We start from the raw sequence: 16,109 nt of genomic DNA, 5'->3' as shown, positions 1-16,109 counted from the left end.
TAAGTTTCCAGGTATTTCTGGTAGTGCAGATCATGATCAGCAGTGTGCCCCTGAAGGATAATCATGAAACTGAAAGAATGATAAAGTGAGTCTAAAATGGACATAACAAAACCATAGTTTTGCAAGATATGAAGGCCACTAGAGCAAGAAAGTTATTAGGTGAGTTAGCTGATTTAGACAACTGCAACTAGGCTTGCTAGCTGATTTAACTGATTGAGGTGCAGATCAACCATGCAAAGTTGCAAGATAACGAGACAAACTTGTAGAAAGTCAAAGTAGATTAAAATGACATGGATATGATCCTGAAGCAATGAAGCAAGTATAGTGGAAAGACAAGCACCAAAGAGTAATTCCTGTATATTGTTATTGTTTGGTCATCAAGTTATTAGAATGAACGCAAGAGACATTGGTTATACTACTGAAACTTCAATACGTGGTGTGGTATGATGATAAAACAATTGGCAAAGCAACCCAAAGAACCCATTGAATGTGAGGACCTGTGCGAGCGTCTGTTTAGTCCCACATCGGTTATCTGCTGGATAGATCTTGGGTACTTAGACAAGATCAAAAAATCCAAATAATACCTTCCGGCTAGCCATTCTGGGTGAGAATGTGACAAATGGTATCAGAACGGACCCACCCATAACCTATGTGGACTAGGAGACGCTGCATCACGGATCCATTGGTGCTGACCATAGGCCGATCATAGTATTTGTGATTAGATTTGAATGGATTTGAACCCTTAGCCTGACAAGGACGTCAGGACTTGAATAGGGAGAGCATGTGAGTACCTGTTCGAGCATATGTTAGTCCCACATTGGTTATCCACTAGATATATCTTGGGTACTTATACAAAATCAAGAAACCCAAATAATACCTTCCAGCTAGCCATTTTGGGTGAGGTCCATGGTTGTTACACTAAACCCCTGTTTCGCCCCTCTTTATTCAAAATTCTATTGCCGGCCACCAGCTTGATTCCGCCATCCACGATGGTCCCTGACCCAAGCCTTCAGCACCATCGTCAAGCAACTGAAACACTTTTCTCTAGCCATTTTTCTCTCTTACTTTATCTCTCATTCTTTCTCACTCTTCTTAGACCTCCTTTCTCTAATTAGTTGGCAGGTGACCCTAAAGAGTCTTTCTCTTGCAACCTGCATTGATCTTAGTAAAAGAGTCCTAAACCTTAGCCGACAACATGTTGGCCTCCACCTTGGTCCTTATCAAACACACTAGGTTCAGTTACCCTCGATCATTATTAAGCTGTATGTATCTCCGCCCGACCAGTTGGATCTGACTTAGTTATCTTGATTTGACCAGCCGGGATGTTGAGCACCACCCCCTAGCTAGCTCTGTCCTCTTTCCATCCTAGTTTTGGCATGAAGCTATATCCCCACCAATACCTCAATTGGATCTATCTAGATTCTTCAGGATTTCTCATTTCGTTAGGCTTCTAATATCTGGAATTTCAATGACACTGAATAGGTGTATCTGACCTGCTTGATTGAAGTGAGAATTCAAATCGAGAAGACTTAAGTAACCCAACACTTCATAGTGTTTTTGATTCAAAATTTCTTAAAAGAAATGATCTCATGAAAATTACTATTAGTTTATTAAATTTCTTTTATGATCTCTGCCTTTGATAATGAATCAAGTATGTTATTATACGGTCATGATTATTTTAAAATATATTATGTGTTTTGATATTCTTATAAATTGGGTTTGAAAAATTTGACTGGGTAGTTTGTGAAATTGCTTTTTTATATATTCTCAGCAAGGCTATGATCTAGCCCCGCCAAAAGAGATTATATGTTGGTCCTGTTGATTTGTAATCTGAAAAACTAGTTTCAAAATCAAGCCGTCAGTAATTAGAATAGCAGTATTGTAATATGTTATCTGACACACCCTGTATCTGTTATTTGACCCATGCCACTAGTTTACATGGCCATAGCCAGAAATTGGGCCTAATATCAATTTATAAAGAATAAATTTTGAAAGGAAATATATATATTATTCAAGGTTTGATTTCTTCCCTGTCAGTTTTATGTCGTTTGATTATTTATTTGTTTGGTATGCTTAGACCCCACTTTGATGTGTTACGTTGCTTACTAGGCTAGTGTCGCTAATTATTCTTTCCTTTTCTATTTTCTAGATCCTAAATCATCAATTGCTCGGGACATGAGGAAGTGCGCTAGATCTCCTAAAGATATTCGTTATTATTTGGGCTTCTTAGTTTGGTTTTGTTTAGTTTAGTTTTCTTTAGACTTTATTTGGTTTAAATGATAATAATTGGTTGGAAATTGGAACAATATGACTCTTATTATTTTGGAATATTTGTTTATAAGAATGATTTGATAGAATCTTTATTAAACTATTTTTTGAAAATTGCAAACAAAAATATTATTGCTCTAAATTTAAAATGACTGGATCAGTAGTCTTGCATAGTTGTATGGTTTGCTTTGTAGGCATGCGGCGTTTGTTATGGTTTGAGTTCGAGGGATGACAAATTAAGCGATATCAGAGCTTAGGTTTATAATCACTAAGGATATGATAGAAGTAGAGGAAATGGATTTAGAGCTTAGATTTAAGATCGCTAGGTATTGTGATAAACTTTATGCATACGGTTTGGCATACGATGAGTACAGATAGGCTAGAGGATTTCTATCTCTCATTTCAATAAGTGGGGTTGAGTTAAGAAAGAGTTTCAGAGTATCAGAGTGGAATATTCTCTAAGGCTGCACCTATATGTAGATTATGTATTAAATTGGCATATAGAAGAAAAATATATTTGGTTCCATCGATCAATTACAGGACATGGGATATACATCTTGGTGAAATCTTTGATAATTTAAATTACTATCTTTGGATCAGATTACTTTATCATCCTTGTATTTGTTGGAGACTATTGGGTGCATTAAACTTCAAGTCAATGTCTTGGTTTATGAGCAGATCTAGGGTATCTTGCTACTATTGTTGAATTGAATGAAGGAATTGATTTTTGGAGACTTATATGAGTTCAACATAGAAGGAATAAGATTTTAGGTAGGGTTTTGATAGATGCTAGGGATCATGATGAAGGAAGCTCTATATGAGAAATAATCGAGTTGACTCAACTCATATTGACTTGGAGTCTTCTAATTTGTTAGAGTTTGGAGTTAATCTTCTAAGAGGAAAGTGGATCTAGAATTGTCTAATTGAATTATCAAGGAAGTCAACGTAACTGAAACTGGTCTAAAGCTATTGTCTTGGACGGATGGTGAAGCTTATGCAATGGCTTCAACTATGGAAAGTAGCTTAAGGTTTAATCTTGATGTGGTATGCTCGAGGCATAGTAAGGACAAAGTGGCTCAAAGGTTTTGCTCTAGTTTTACTTGAAAATTTGAAATTTTGGATCTTTGTAGTTCCAGCGCAAAGCAGTATTTTGGTCAGAAATCATTTAGTGAACCTAGAGAACTCAGTAAATTCAGATCAGACTGCGCAGCAGAAGTGTAATGGTTTGAGTTATTTTGAAACTAGTTAGAAACATAAATTCATGGATCCAAAAGATACCATGATGGAAGAGTTGACTCTTTTATCCAGTAATGTAGGATTTTAGTGATAAATGGAAGTAGAATGTTCTTGATTCTTTAGCTAATCTGGATGTAGCCATGCAATTTTCACTAGTAGGTTGTCCTATTGTAGACAATGCTAGGGAGAACTTTGGGCATCTCAAATTTAGGGTTAACTGATTGATGGTTCTTTGGTTGGTCTTGGACCTAGGATGTTTTGGCATAAATCTCCTTCTAGCTCTGACATTGTTATTCTATCTGTTTGAAGGAGCTTAAGATTTTTCTAGGATAAAAGTTTGATTGTTTAAATCATAGGAGAAGTTAAGAGAAGAAAGAAGGCTGTAGATCATGAACAATGTCTAATGCTCAAGCCTTCTATTTTTGTTAAGAGTGGATTAAGCTATTTATGATTTTTGTCTGGAATTAATCAAGAGCAATTAATTTTGTATGCAAAGAATTACAGTATTTTAATCCAAGGTTAGGAGGTTGGCATTCTTTTGAAAGAGATTAAGAGAATTCGATATATATTGTGAATGGAAACGATCTAGTTTTGAAATGCCACATAATTTTTTATGTCAAGATCTTGTGAAGCAAGTACTTTGAGCAGAGACTATTTGGGAGCTCGAGGATGACATAAGGGTTGTATACTTCAGAGTTTGAGCCTTCAGTAAATTAATTTTGAGGACGAAATTATTTTATGGGGGAAAGAATGTGAGGCTCAGCCCTTTAGCCGGCTTGATACCATTAACTGGCCTGACTCTAAGAACAACCCAAATACAAAAAAAAAGAGAGAAACAGGAACGAAGCTTCCCTGTTCGAGTCAGAACAGGAGACCAACTCTAGCTCCTCTCTAACTTTGTCGGAGACTAGGAAACCCTAACCTCCACCTATAAACCGTCCCCTCCTCTCCCATCGCCATGGAGTGTCTCTCTTCTCTTCCAAAAAAAATTGCCCTTGCACTACCATTGAGTCTCCTCTCCATGTCGCCCACCTCGACGCCTCAACAGAGCCGAGGTGTGGGGCCACTGTCTTCCCCGACCTTACCCTTCATCAGGATGCCATCGTCGGCTAGGATCTCATTGCAAGATTGCGAGACTTTGAATGGTAATCTACCTCCCATGTTTTCATTTCTTCTCCCATATTTCATGTTTTTTTTTATTATGAATTTATGATTGATGGCAAGTCCTTTATCGGAGATCTAGTTGAGCACCTAGCAACTTGCCATAACTGCTTGAATGGGACCTCAGCTATTGGCAAGCGAACCAAGCTCAATTGAAGCCTCGATTCCTTGTTTTAGGTTAATCCCTATCCATTGGCTAATCTCTAGCCTTTGTTCTCTCTTTTTTATCTCTCATTCTCTCTTCTTAGACCTCCTTTCTCTATATAGTTGCCAAGTGACGCCAAAGAGTCTCTCTTGCAACCTGCATTGATCTTGGCAAAGAAGTCCCAAACCTTGGCCACAAGCTTAGTCTTTATTGGACGCCATTAGGTTTAGTTATACTAGATCGTTATTGAGCCATATGTATCTTAGCCTTACTTGTCTGATCTAATGTAGTTCTCTTGATTGGACCAGCCCGGATGTTGAGCACCATTAGCTAGCCAGCACTATCCTCTTTCCATCCTAGTTTTGGCATGAAGCCATATCTGCAACAATATCTCAATTGGATCTATCTATATTCTTTAGAGTTTTATTATTTTGTTTGGCTCCTAATATGTTGAATTTCAGTGATCTTGAATAGGTGCATCTGACCTACTTGATTGAAATAAGAATTTGAATTGAGCAAAGGTAAGTAACTTAACACTTTATAGAATTTTTCGTTCAAAATTTGTTAGCAGAAATGATCTCATGAAAATTCCCATTAGTTTATTAAATTAGTTTTATGATCTCTGCCTATATATGATAATATGGATAAGCAAGTTATTATTACAGTCATGATTATTTTAAAATATATTATGTATTTTGATATTCTTATAAATTGGATTTGGAAAATTTGACTAGGTAGTTTGTGAAATTGCTTCCGCATATCTATATATTTTCAGCATGTGACGCAATCAGGGTGGGCTGCAGATTTTTTTTCTTCTTTGAGGATGGCTGAATCTTTTTTCTCTTTTTTTTTTTTTTTTCAAAGCAATGGCAATGGAGGCTAGGGTTCTTTATGGTGGAAGGAAGGAGGAAGAAGATGGGTTGCTGGATGGGTGAGATTGGGTTCATGGGAATCAACCAAGTGACTAGAATTGGGCACCCAATTGAGTGGGCGGCTGAAATTGGTTTGCACCTAATGGGTTGGCCGGCTTGGGTTATTAGAGTCCTATTGGAATTAGGACTCAAGGGAGGACGTGGGAAGGGGTTGTGGCATGAAGAATACGGCTGGGGAGGCTGATGTGGCATGCAAGGAGGCGCACCTAAGGAAACAAGGCGTGAAACAAGGGAGAGAGAGAATGGATAAGGATGAATTAGTTGGAAGTCTCATCCAAACGAATTGAAAATTGGAAGGCGTGACGGGAGGCGTCCCACCTCTTCCTCCAGCATCTTGGCATCGCACCAAGCAAGGGACTAGCTCCTCTTCACGTAAACAAAGGGAATTTCGAAATCCAAAACTAATTTTATTCATCATACCCTCCTTTATATAGAAAGAAAGGTTGGCAAAGGATAAGGATAAGGACTACACAAAATTTTAAATTAGACTCCTAATTACATGTGGACTCAATTCAAAATTTAAATTTTCTAATTGACCAATCAAAGGCCTTGACACCTAAGCCTAGACACCTAAGATCCATATCTATGGCATGTGGATTGAAACCCATCAAAAGGAATTCAGCCGCATGCCATGAATATTTATCTAGGTGGAACTCCTTCTCGGGTACCAACATCAGCATGAAGTTCAGGAGACTCCTTAAATGTCATCTGATCTCCAAATTTCATGTTCTTATAGTCATTGGAAAGCTACAGATGTCTACTTTCCAACAAAATTTGAATCAACTTAATCAGACTTCTGTAGCTCCCGAAATCTTCAAAATACCATATGGTGTTCAATCTGTCACGGATTTCAACTGGATCTGAACTCTGAATTTCTTCCACATGTGAGAGGTCTTCATGGTTGAACTTCTCTTTATTTTGACATGTGACCACTTCTAATTAGCCATGGACCCATTCATGCCTTGGACTCAATCTAATTGATATTGAAGAGGCTAACCCATTGTGAATCAAATCACTTATTGCATGGACTCAATCTAATTTCAGCTTGGACTCAACTTTGCTTGGACTAAAATTCTTTCCACTCCTTCACCCAATGTCCCACGCCATTAGAATGAGGGTGGTGCTTCATGGTTGGGCTTCATCTCCACGCTCTCCCCATGATTCAATTGGGCTCAACATGATTGATATTGGAACTCCTTGAACCCCATGAAACTTGGTGCACACCCAAGAAGGGAACTCAATCTCCATGCCCAAGGGACTAGACCCAATACTCCATGCCCAAGGAGGATGCTCCTGCATCAATTCCCCCCTTCTGGAAAAAAAACTCGACTCCATCGAATTTTGCATTTGATAGAGCTCGTAGAAGTTCAGGTTCAGCTGTTGGACTCCCTCCGTCTTTAATCATGTGCAATCTAAAATTAGTCGGTCCTCCAATAAAAAACTTCTGGTATCCTAGTCGGCATGTAGGCATGATCTGATCAACTAGGATTTCCTCAATGGTGTCCGTCGGGGCTGATCGTCGAAGAAGTGATGATGATACAGGTGGGATGTCTTCATCTTTAACATAGCGACCATCATAGGGCTGCAACTCTTCAACATAGTGACCATCGTAGGGCTGCAACTCTTCAACATAAAAGATGGGGCTAACCTGCAAATCATCTGATAACTTGAGCACAAAGGTCTTGGGTCCCATCCACTTCAGCACCTTGAAGAATTCGACTTGGCAAGGTTGAAGCTTCCAAAAATTTCGGCGTTCAGTACTCAACTACATTAACACAAAGTCTCCTTCCTTGCGCAGGGTTAGCAGATAGAACCTATCCTCCACCATGGTGACTATCTTGACATAGCCAAAGTGACTACCAAGGCCTCCGCCATGGACTTCTCGAACAATATGATCACAAAGTGAGATCTCCGAGACACATAAAAGAAAGCAATCATGGGCAGAAAATTTTGAATGCTGCCACTGATCCACTGCTGAAACTTCTGCATATATGGGCTGAAAATATACTTCAGAGGGGTACAAAATTTTTAGATTGGCAAACCCCATTAACATTCAAAAGAGTTAGAACATGTGAATTTTGACGGAGAGCATCAGCAATAAAATCTTCTGCATGTGGCCCATGCTTCAGGATTTGGCGACGAGGCTCCTCGTGTTCTTTCGGGTTCAACCAGCGTGCAGAAAGGTTCGGCAAGCTTGATTTGGGCACCAAACCTATGGTGTGCTGGTTGTCTCTCATCAGTGGAAGGTCCTTGGCATGGAATGCCGTACCGGCCCGTACCGGCCGGTACGGGCCGGTACGTACCGGTCCGGCCGTAGACCGGTACCGGAACGGATAAAAAACCGGTATTTTCCGGTTTTTTATCCGAACCGGCCGGTTCGGGCCCGTACCGGCCGGTTCGGAGCCGGTACCGGCCTCGTACCGGTGCGAACCGGCCGGTTCGCACCGGTACGATTTTTTTTTTTTTTAGAACCACAGCGCCGCACGCTGTGGTTTTTGAAACCACCGCGTACCGGCCGGTACGGGACCGGTACGTACCGGACCGGACCGGTACCGTATCGGTCCGGCCGGCCACCGGTACGCCGACCGGTACCGGTACGGCGGACCTTGGTCCTTGGGGAGACTCTCAGGGGTTACATTAGAGGAATCATCCAATATGGACTTGAAATCAGGAGGAACAACTTCTGAAATTTCAGCACCAACTTTCCTAGACACTAGTGAATACATGACTCCAATCTCTCGGCTACAAGCTTCAAACTTTCTCATGGTTAAAACCCGCCGGATTATCAGAATTTTAGAGGTAAAATCAGTGATCCGAAGGGGCTTTAACACAACTCTTTTGTTGGCATAATATAGAGAATAACAATTGGATCGACCGTCATACTCGACACTATGATCATACAACCAAGGTCTTCCTAGAAGAAGATGGCACGCCTTCATGGGCAGAACATCGCACCATACTTCATCTCGAAAGTCCTTACCAAGTGAAAAACTGATTAAGCATCTTTGTTTAACAGGGATGGAAGAGTCTTCGATCCAACTTACCCGATACGGCTTTGGATGCGGTACCAGTTTCAGATTCAGCTTTTTCAGCACTTCTTCAGAAATGATGTTCATGCAGCTTTCATTGTCAATGATGAGGTTTAGAGACTTGTTGGCATGCTCGACGCAAGTGTGGAAGATATTGGTGCGCCTCCAATCTTCCTCCACATTCTCCTCCTGCTTACAACTCGTAAAAACCCGCCGCACGACGCACACAGGTAGATTGAAGCTCTAGCTCCACCGCAGGGGCTTCTTCATCATGTTCTTCGTTTCCTTCATTTCCCTCTTCATCAGCGGGCTGAGAGGGAGGAGTGACTTCAGAGGGTCCTATGATCTCATCCTCTTCACATACCAATGCAAATCGTTGATCTCGGGTAGGACAAACAACGGCGAAATGGCCTCGCCCGCCGCACTTGTAGCATTCAACAGGATTCTTCCCTTGCGGTGTGGATTGTGGCATAAAACCTTTACCCTTTTCATTAGCCCTTGGAGCACCCCTTTCCTGATATGTGCTTCTATTTACAGAGGTTTCAGATCTGAAAACAGGAGCGTTACCTCGAGGAAATGGAACTCCGCGGTTGGTGCTGCGCTCGGAAAATCGTCGTGCAACCGGTGCTTGCGCAGGCATCTTTGTCGTAGCTGCGATTCAACTCGAATGGCGAGTTGGTATGCCTCCTTTAGGCTGAAGATGCGTGTCGTCATTAGCTCCCTCTTGATGTCATCCCTCAGCCCGGATCGGTACCGAGTTAGGAACTGTCGATCCGTCTCCGTGAGGTTGCTGCGGATCATCAACTCATGGAATCGGGCTGTATACTCCTCTACGGAAGAGCTTCCTTGACGAAGTTTCAGAAGTTCTTCGAAAAGTGTCTCCTCATAATCAAGGGGAAGAAACTTTTCCTTCAAACGAAGTTTCATCTCCTCCCAATCATTGATAGGGGCTGTCGGAGTCGATGAAGCTTCTCTTCAACGCTATGCCACCATATGCGTGCTTGGCCCTTGAGCTTCATCTTCACAAATCGCACCTTGGTTTCATTGGGTATGCTGAACCATTCGAAGTAGTCTTCAAGAGACATCAACCAATCCTGAAAGTAGGTTGGGTCCATGCTTCCGCTGTAATCAGCAACTTCTACACGAACCCGCTTCATGACATCGTCGAGATCATTGTGCTCCCGCTGATTTTGATGAATATAGGGGTTCCTGAAATTATTCCCCATACGAGGAATGTTTGGAGGGGGCATCCGCTGATCCCTAGGTGGCCTTTGGGGTGATAGACCCCCAGGGGAGAATGCTTCAACGTCGGGGTCTTCTCCAAATGGCACTTCTGAATTTTCAGGTTGCGCGGGGACAGCATGTTCATCTTCAAGATTGTTTGGCTCGAGGAAGAGACGATCCCAAACTACTTCCACCTTCTGATTCAAGGCCGCCACTTGCCGGATGAGTTCGTCCATCATCTCAGCACGTTGTCGTTCATTGTTGTAGGAGCGACCACTTCTGGTACTCATGGCGACAAGGATTCGTTCTGATACCAATTGACGCAATCAGGGTGGGCTGCAGATTTTTTTTCTTTGAGGATGGCTGAATCTTTCTTCTCTTTTTCTTTTTTTTTTCAAAGCAATGGCAATGGAGGCTAGGGTTCTTTGTGGTGGAAGGAAGGAGGAAGAAGATGGGTTGCTGGATGGGTGAGATTGGGTTCGTGGGAATCAACCAAGTGACTAGAATTGGGCACCCAATTGAGTGGGCGGCTGAAATTGGTTTGCACCTAATGGGTTGGCCGGCTTGGGTTATTAGAGTCCTATTGGAATTAGGACTCAAGGGAGGACGTGGGAAGGGGTTGTGGCATGAGGAATACGGCTGGGGAGGCTGATGTAGCACGCAAGGAGGCGCACCTAAGGAAACAAGGCGTGAAACAAGGGAGAGAGAGAATGGATAAGGATGAATTAGCTGGAAGTCTCATCCAAACTAATTCAGAATTGGAAGGCGTGATGGGAGGCGTCCCACCTCTTCCTCCAGCATCTTGGCATCGCACCAAGCAAGGGACTAGCTCCTCTTCACGTAAACAAAGGGAATTTCGAAATCCAAAACTAACTTCATTCATCATACCCTCCTTTATATAGAAAGAAAGGTTGGCAAAGGATAAGGATAAGGATTACACAGAATTTTAAATTAGACTCCTAATTACATGTGGACTCAATTCAAAATTTAAATTTTCTAATTGACCAATCAAAGGCCTTGACACCTAAGCCTAGACACCTAAGATCCATATCTATGGCATGTGGATTGAAACCCATCAAAAGGAATTCAGCCGCATGCCATGAATATTTATCTAGGTGGAACTCCTTCTCGGGTACCAACATCAGCATGAAGTTCGGGAGACTCCTTAAATGTCATCTAATCTCCAAATTTCATGTTCTTATAGTCATTGGAAAGCTACGGATGTCTACTTTCCAACAAAATTTGAATCAACTTAATCAGACTTCTGTAGCTCCCGAAATCTTCAAAATACCATATGGTGTTCAATCTGTCACGGATTTCAACTGGATCTGAACTCTGAATTTCTTTCACATGTGAGAGGTCTTCATGGTTGAACTTCTCTTTATTTTGACATGTGACGACTTCTAATTAGCCATGGACCCATTCATGACTTGGACTCAATCTAATTGATATTGAAGAGGCTAACCCATTGTGAATCAAATCACTTATTGCATGGACTCAATCTAATTTCAGCTTGGACTCAACTTTGCTTGGACTAAAATTCTTTCCACTCCTTCACCCAATGTCCCACGCTATTAGAATGAGGGTGGTGCTTCATGGTTGGGCTTCATATCCACGCTCTCCCCATGATTCAATTGGGCTCAACATGATTGATATTGGAACTCCTTGAACCCCATGAAACTTGGTGCACACCCAAGAAGGGAACTCAATCTCCATGCCCAAGGGACTAGACCCAATACTCCATGCCCAAGGAGTATGCTCCTGCATCAGCATGTCTATGAACTGGCTCCACCAATGGAAATTATACATTGATCCTATCAACGTGTATCTGAGAAACTAGTTTCAATACCAAGCCACCGGTGATTAAGAGGTTTCTGTTAAATGTTATCTACCATGTTATGCATCCTGTACCTGTTATTTGACCCATGCTACTGAGTTATGTGGCCATAGCCTGATATTCGGTCTACTATCAATTTATGAAGAATAAATTTTGAAAAAAATATATGTATTATTCGAGATTTGATTTCCTCTCAGTTAGTAATAAGTATTATGCTATTTGATTATTTATTTGTTTGGTATTTTTAGATATTACTTTGATGTATTATATTGGTTACTGGGCTAGTGTAGCTTATTATTTTTTTTTCTATTTTTCAGATTCTCAATCATGTTGCTCGGGACATGGGGGAGTGTGCTGGATCTCTTGAAGATATTCGTGATTATTTGACCATCTTAGTTTGGTTTAATTTAGTTTAGTTTAGTTTTCTTAATAATTTTATTGGGTCTAAATGATCATAATTGGTTGGAACAATATGACTCATTACTTTGAGATATTGTTTATGAGAATGATTTGATGGGATCATTATTAACCTAATTTTTGAGGACTGAGAAAAAAAATTATTATTGCTCTGAAATTTAAATGACTTGGTCAATAGCCTTGCATGCTTGTATGGTTTGTCTTGTAGACATGCGGCACCTGTTACGCTCTAAGTTCAGGGCGTGACACTAGTAAAGCTAACATAATTTTTATGAACTTCCTTAGAGTTGAAAAGGACATAGATTGCCAATTAAATTCAGAATTAACCAAATTAACAATAAAAAGTAAAAATATAAAAACACAAACAAATGCAACATAGCTGTAAAAGCCATAAAAATTCTCTTAAAAGATCCCATTTTAATTGGAAACCATAGCATCCAATAGCATACAAATGAATGTGAAACAACAAAAGCACAACAGAGTAACTGAAAGAGAATAAACATGCAGAAGAAGGATATGTGATGTGCTTTTATAGCAAAATTCAGGTAAAAGCTTTAATTCAACGATTAAGTTTGAAAAGCTATGTTATTGCTTGGTGAATATCATGAGATCTCCAATTATTGGTTGTAATTAGTGAATTCTCAGAGGTACCTAGTAAGGTTGAAAAGAACTTTATAGAACCTAATCTATAGCCTTTAACCTCCCATTTTATCAAAAATTAAAGTAAAAATCCCCCAAATAAGCACCAGTCAGCACAGCCAAAATAGCACGCTCCCAATGGTAGGTGGTTAAGTTGGAATGTATACATGCTGCACATAGCACACCCACCCTACGTCAATATTGGTTCAATAATCAATATTTCAAGCGTTGATATATATATGTGTATATAGCCCTCACAACTATATCCGTATGCCAGCATTTCTTCCTTCTACTTATCCAGAATACACTTAAAGTTTCAGTTTATTATGCTTGAAATATACATGCAAGTTCCTGAGAGATCCATTCAGGTTCATTTGTTTGTTAGGTTGCTTCATAGCTGTTAGTGGTACTTATATACATGGCCCGGTACAGTTGAGACAAGGAAATAAAATCATGAAACACCACCCAAGCCAAATTGTTCTTATACTCACATAATTCCTACTATTTGTTGATATTACCTTCTGATTTATTTTTGTTTTATGAATAAGATATCTTAGAGGTATTGGCTTCAGACTTCAGTTCATATAATTTTTTTTTCTTTGTTTCAAGCACTAGATTTTTGTCATTTATTTTGGAGATACATGTGCATTTGCACATGTAAGAAAACTAGTACAATGCAGCTCATATATATATATATATATATCATAAAAACTATTATTTGTGCATATGTATGTATGTACGTTCTTATGCATACAATTCATGTAAGTATATCCTTATGATATCCCACCCACTTTGAAATCTTTCAGAAAACCTTCCTTAGGTCCTCTATATGCTAAAGTACCAAGATCTATATTTCCCATGCCTGCTTTAGTGTAATTCAGTGTATAACTAATGGAACTGTGATAAGTCAGATCTCTTTATTTGTTTTTTTTTAAAAGAGTAAGAGAGGGATGACCACCTGCGCTACAGATGCTTAGGTCCCAATACTTCGGGACAAGGTCCACCGAACCGGTACTGGAACCCATACTAGTCGGCGCCCGGTATGATTCAGTACCGGTTCGGTGCCGAACCAAACCGGTAGGGCATGCTAGCTCACGGACCAGCACGCCCTATTTTTTTTATAGTTTTCAAAAAAATTAATTGGTAATCACTCTTTTCGAACTTTTTCTACGAATTTAAGTCTAGATTGATGTTTTTTTGATGTTTTCTTGATTTGTTTTTGATGTTTTTTTATGTTTCTATGATCCCGTTTTAACCTAGACGATGCATCTTATTGCGTTAAACTTATTCAAATCATAAAATGAACAACTTAAAATATACTCAATTTAAATAGTGAATAAAAATATAAAATAATACAATCAGTTATATACATTTAAAATAATACAGTGGTAGCATTGTGGCAATAATGTCACAGTGTTACTTGACTCGGTGTGAAATGACTGGTTTGCACCGAGTCGCATCGAACTAGTTCCGACCGGTTCCAACCCAAAAAGGACCGATTTTGGCCAGTCCCATTGCGGTTCCGGCCCGGGCCGCAACTGTTTTCTATTAGCGAACTGACCCGATTTCCGGTTCGGTACTGCCTGAACCGGCTGGTTCGGCCCAGTTCAGCAGACCTTACTTTAGGATGCACCATCCAAGACTCAACATAGAACCTTTGGTTGCTACATAAAGGATTATGACCACTAGCACAAGTTCAAATTCATGATCGTTATTTGTTAAGGTACCTTTCAATTCTACAATACGAATTAGGCCTCTAACCTTGACATATTTAAACAGTGTAGAGTATTAATGCAGTTATTTCGTAAAATCTAGAATAGAAAGAGAGAGTTCCAATATTTCTTGGCTTAGACAACTTACCAAAGCCAATCAGGTTTCCATATTTTTGTAGTGCTCTGATAATGCTCATAGCTTTCTCCTTGCCAATTCCCAACTACAATTGCCATTAGTATGAATTATGTACGAAGAATATGATAACTAATTAAGCCAACCAACTAGCATAATCATTTAATTACACTATACGATCATGATGGATGTTATTCCCAAAAAGTGGAAATAAACTGAAATGAAATATGAAACATACAAAATTACTCTCATATGATGAACAGGAAATGAAGTTCAGGATACATACCTTGGTACATATACCCTCAGATGCCTTGGTCTGCCTAAATAGCTTTCCTAAGTAAAATGGTATCATATCACTAATGCAAACACCCCTGCAGAACAAGATAGCAGGTAAGGCTGGTGAGTATGCGCATGCATGGAAAGTTACATTACAATTTGCAGGATTAATAAATCTTTAACTTACCAGTAAACCCATAATATTGTGGATATGACATATGAAGCATTTGCTGAAAATGACTTAACTAATGATTTCCAATTTCCATCCAGAGATAGATTTCTTGCCAAAGATATGCCAACCTACATCATTTGCTAAAAAAATTGATTATACAGCCTAGATCAAGCACTATGAGATCTATAAATCACTGAGTAGATTTTCAGTCACATGGCAAGGGGTTAGAAAAAAAGTTTAGACAGAAAAAATAAGGTATCGTGAACCAAACTGAAATTAGTCAAAAGGATGGTACCACTATAGAGGACAGACCCAAACATTTAGTGCTTCCTCACTAATGAAAAGTCCACATCCAGCAGCCATTAGCAACCAAAAGTAGACCCATCTGCATGGTAATTCGCATGGTAAATTAAGGTCAGATGAAAAAGTAGGTTTTCCCAAAGAGGAGTTGATAATGAAACATGATAACAATGTCCAGATGTAATTTTATAAACCTAATAATATAGTGCAAAAGGTATGGTGGAAGGTCCATACAGCTAACAAAACCAAGAAAGAGATGCACACAGTCAGTAATGAGTAGGGGTGGCAAGTTTTGACCAAGACCTGCCAAATGCTTGAAGCCACATGAAAGAAATTGGTTCAGGAGAGGGTCTTTATAACTGGGCTGGTTGTGGGTTAGCAAAGACTAAACCAAATTATAAATGGAACCAATGGGTTGCCATGGGTTGAACAAAACTTCAAAATGCAGAGTTTACTGAACAGGAAGAGCTTCCAATAGCCAAACAAATGGAATGTTAGACTCTATTTGGTTCAAGCTCAAGTATGGATGTAATCAACATAAGAAGCAATCTATGATGGATACCCATTATCTGGCTTGATAAGTACTGTACCAGCCAGGACCTAAACTACAGGCTCGATAATGCCCAAT

At 39.9% G+C, this 16,109-nt stretch overlaps 1 protein-coding gene across 3 annotated transcripts in view; it reads right to left on the bottom strand.

The window, feature by feature from the left end:
• Positions 1-16,109, bottom strand: part of LOC103697102 — a 78,389-nt gene that overhangs the window by 23,931 nt on the left and 38,349 nt on the right. For all 3 annotated transcript variants that reach the window (XM_039118839.1, XM_039118838.1, XM_039118837.1), the window contains exons 3-6: positions 15,494-15,566; positions 15,197-15,309; positions 15,020-15,104; positions 14,749-14,821 (exon numbers count right to left, since the gene is read on the bottom strand). In XM_039118839.1, the coding sequence (XP_038974767.1) occupies positions 14,749-14,821; positions 15,020-15,104; positions 15,197-15,309; positions 15,494-15,566 (344 nt within the window). The remainder of the gene's footprint in view (positions 1-14,748; positions 14,822-15,019; positions 15,105-15,196; positions 15,310-15,493; positions 15,567-16,109) is intronic.

Source organism: Phoenix dactylifera, unplaced genomic scaffold (genome assembly GCF_009389715.1).
Source record: "Phoenix dactylifera cultivar Barhee BC4 unplaced genomic scaffold, palm_55x_up_171113_PBpolish2nd_filt_p 000428F, whole genome shotgun sequence".
Classification (NCBI taxonomy): Eukaryota; Viridiplantae; Streptophyta; class Magnoliopsida; order Arecales; family Arecaceae; genus Phoenix; species Phoenix dactylifera.
This window is presented reverse-complemented; position numbering and strand designations above follow the sequence as displayed.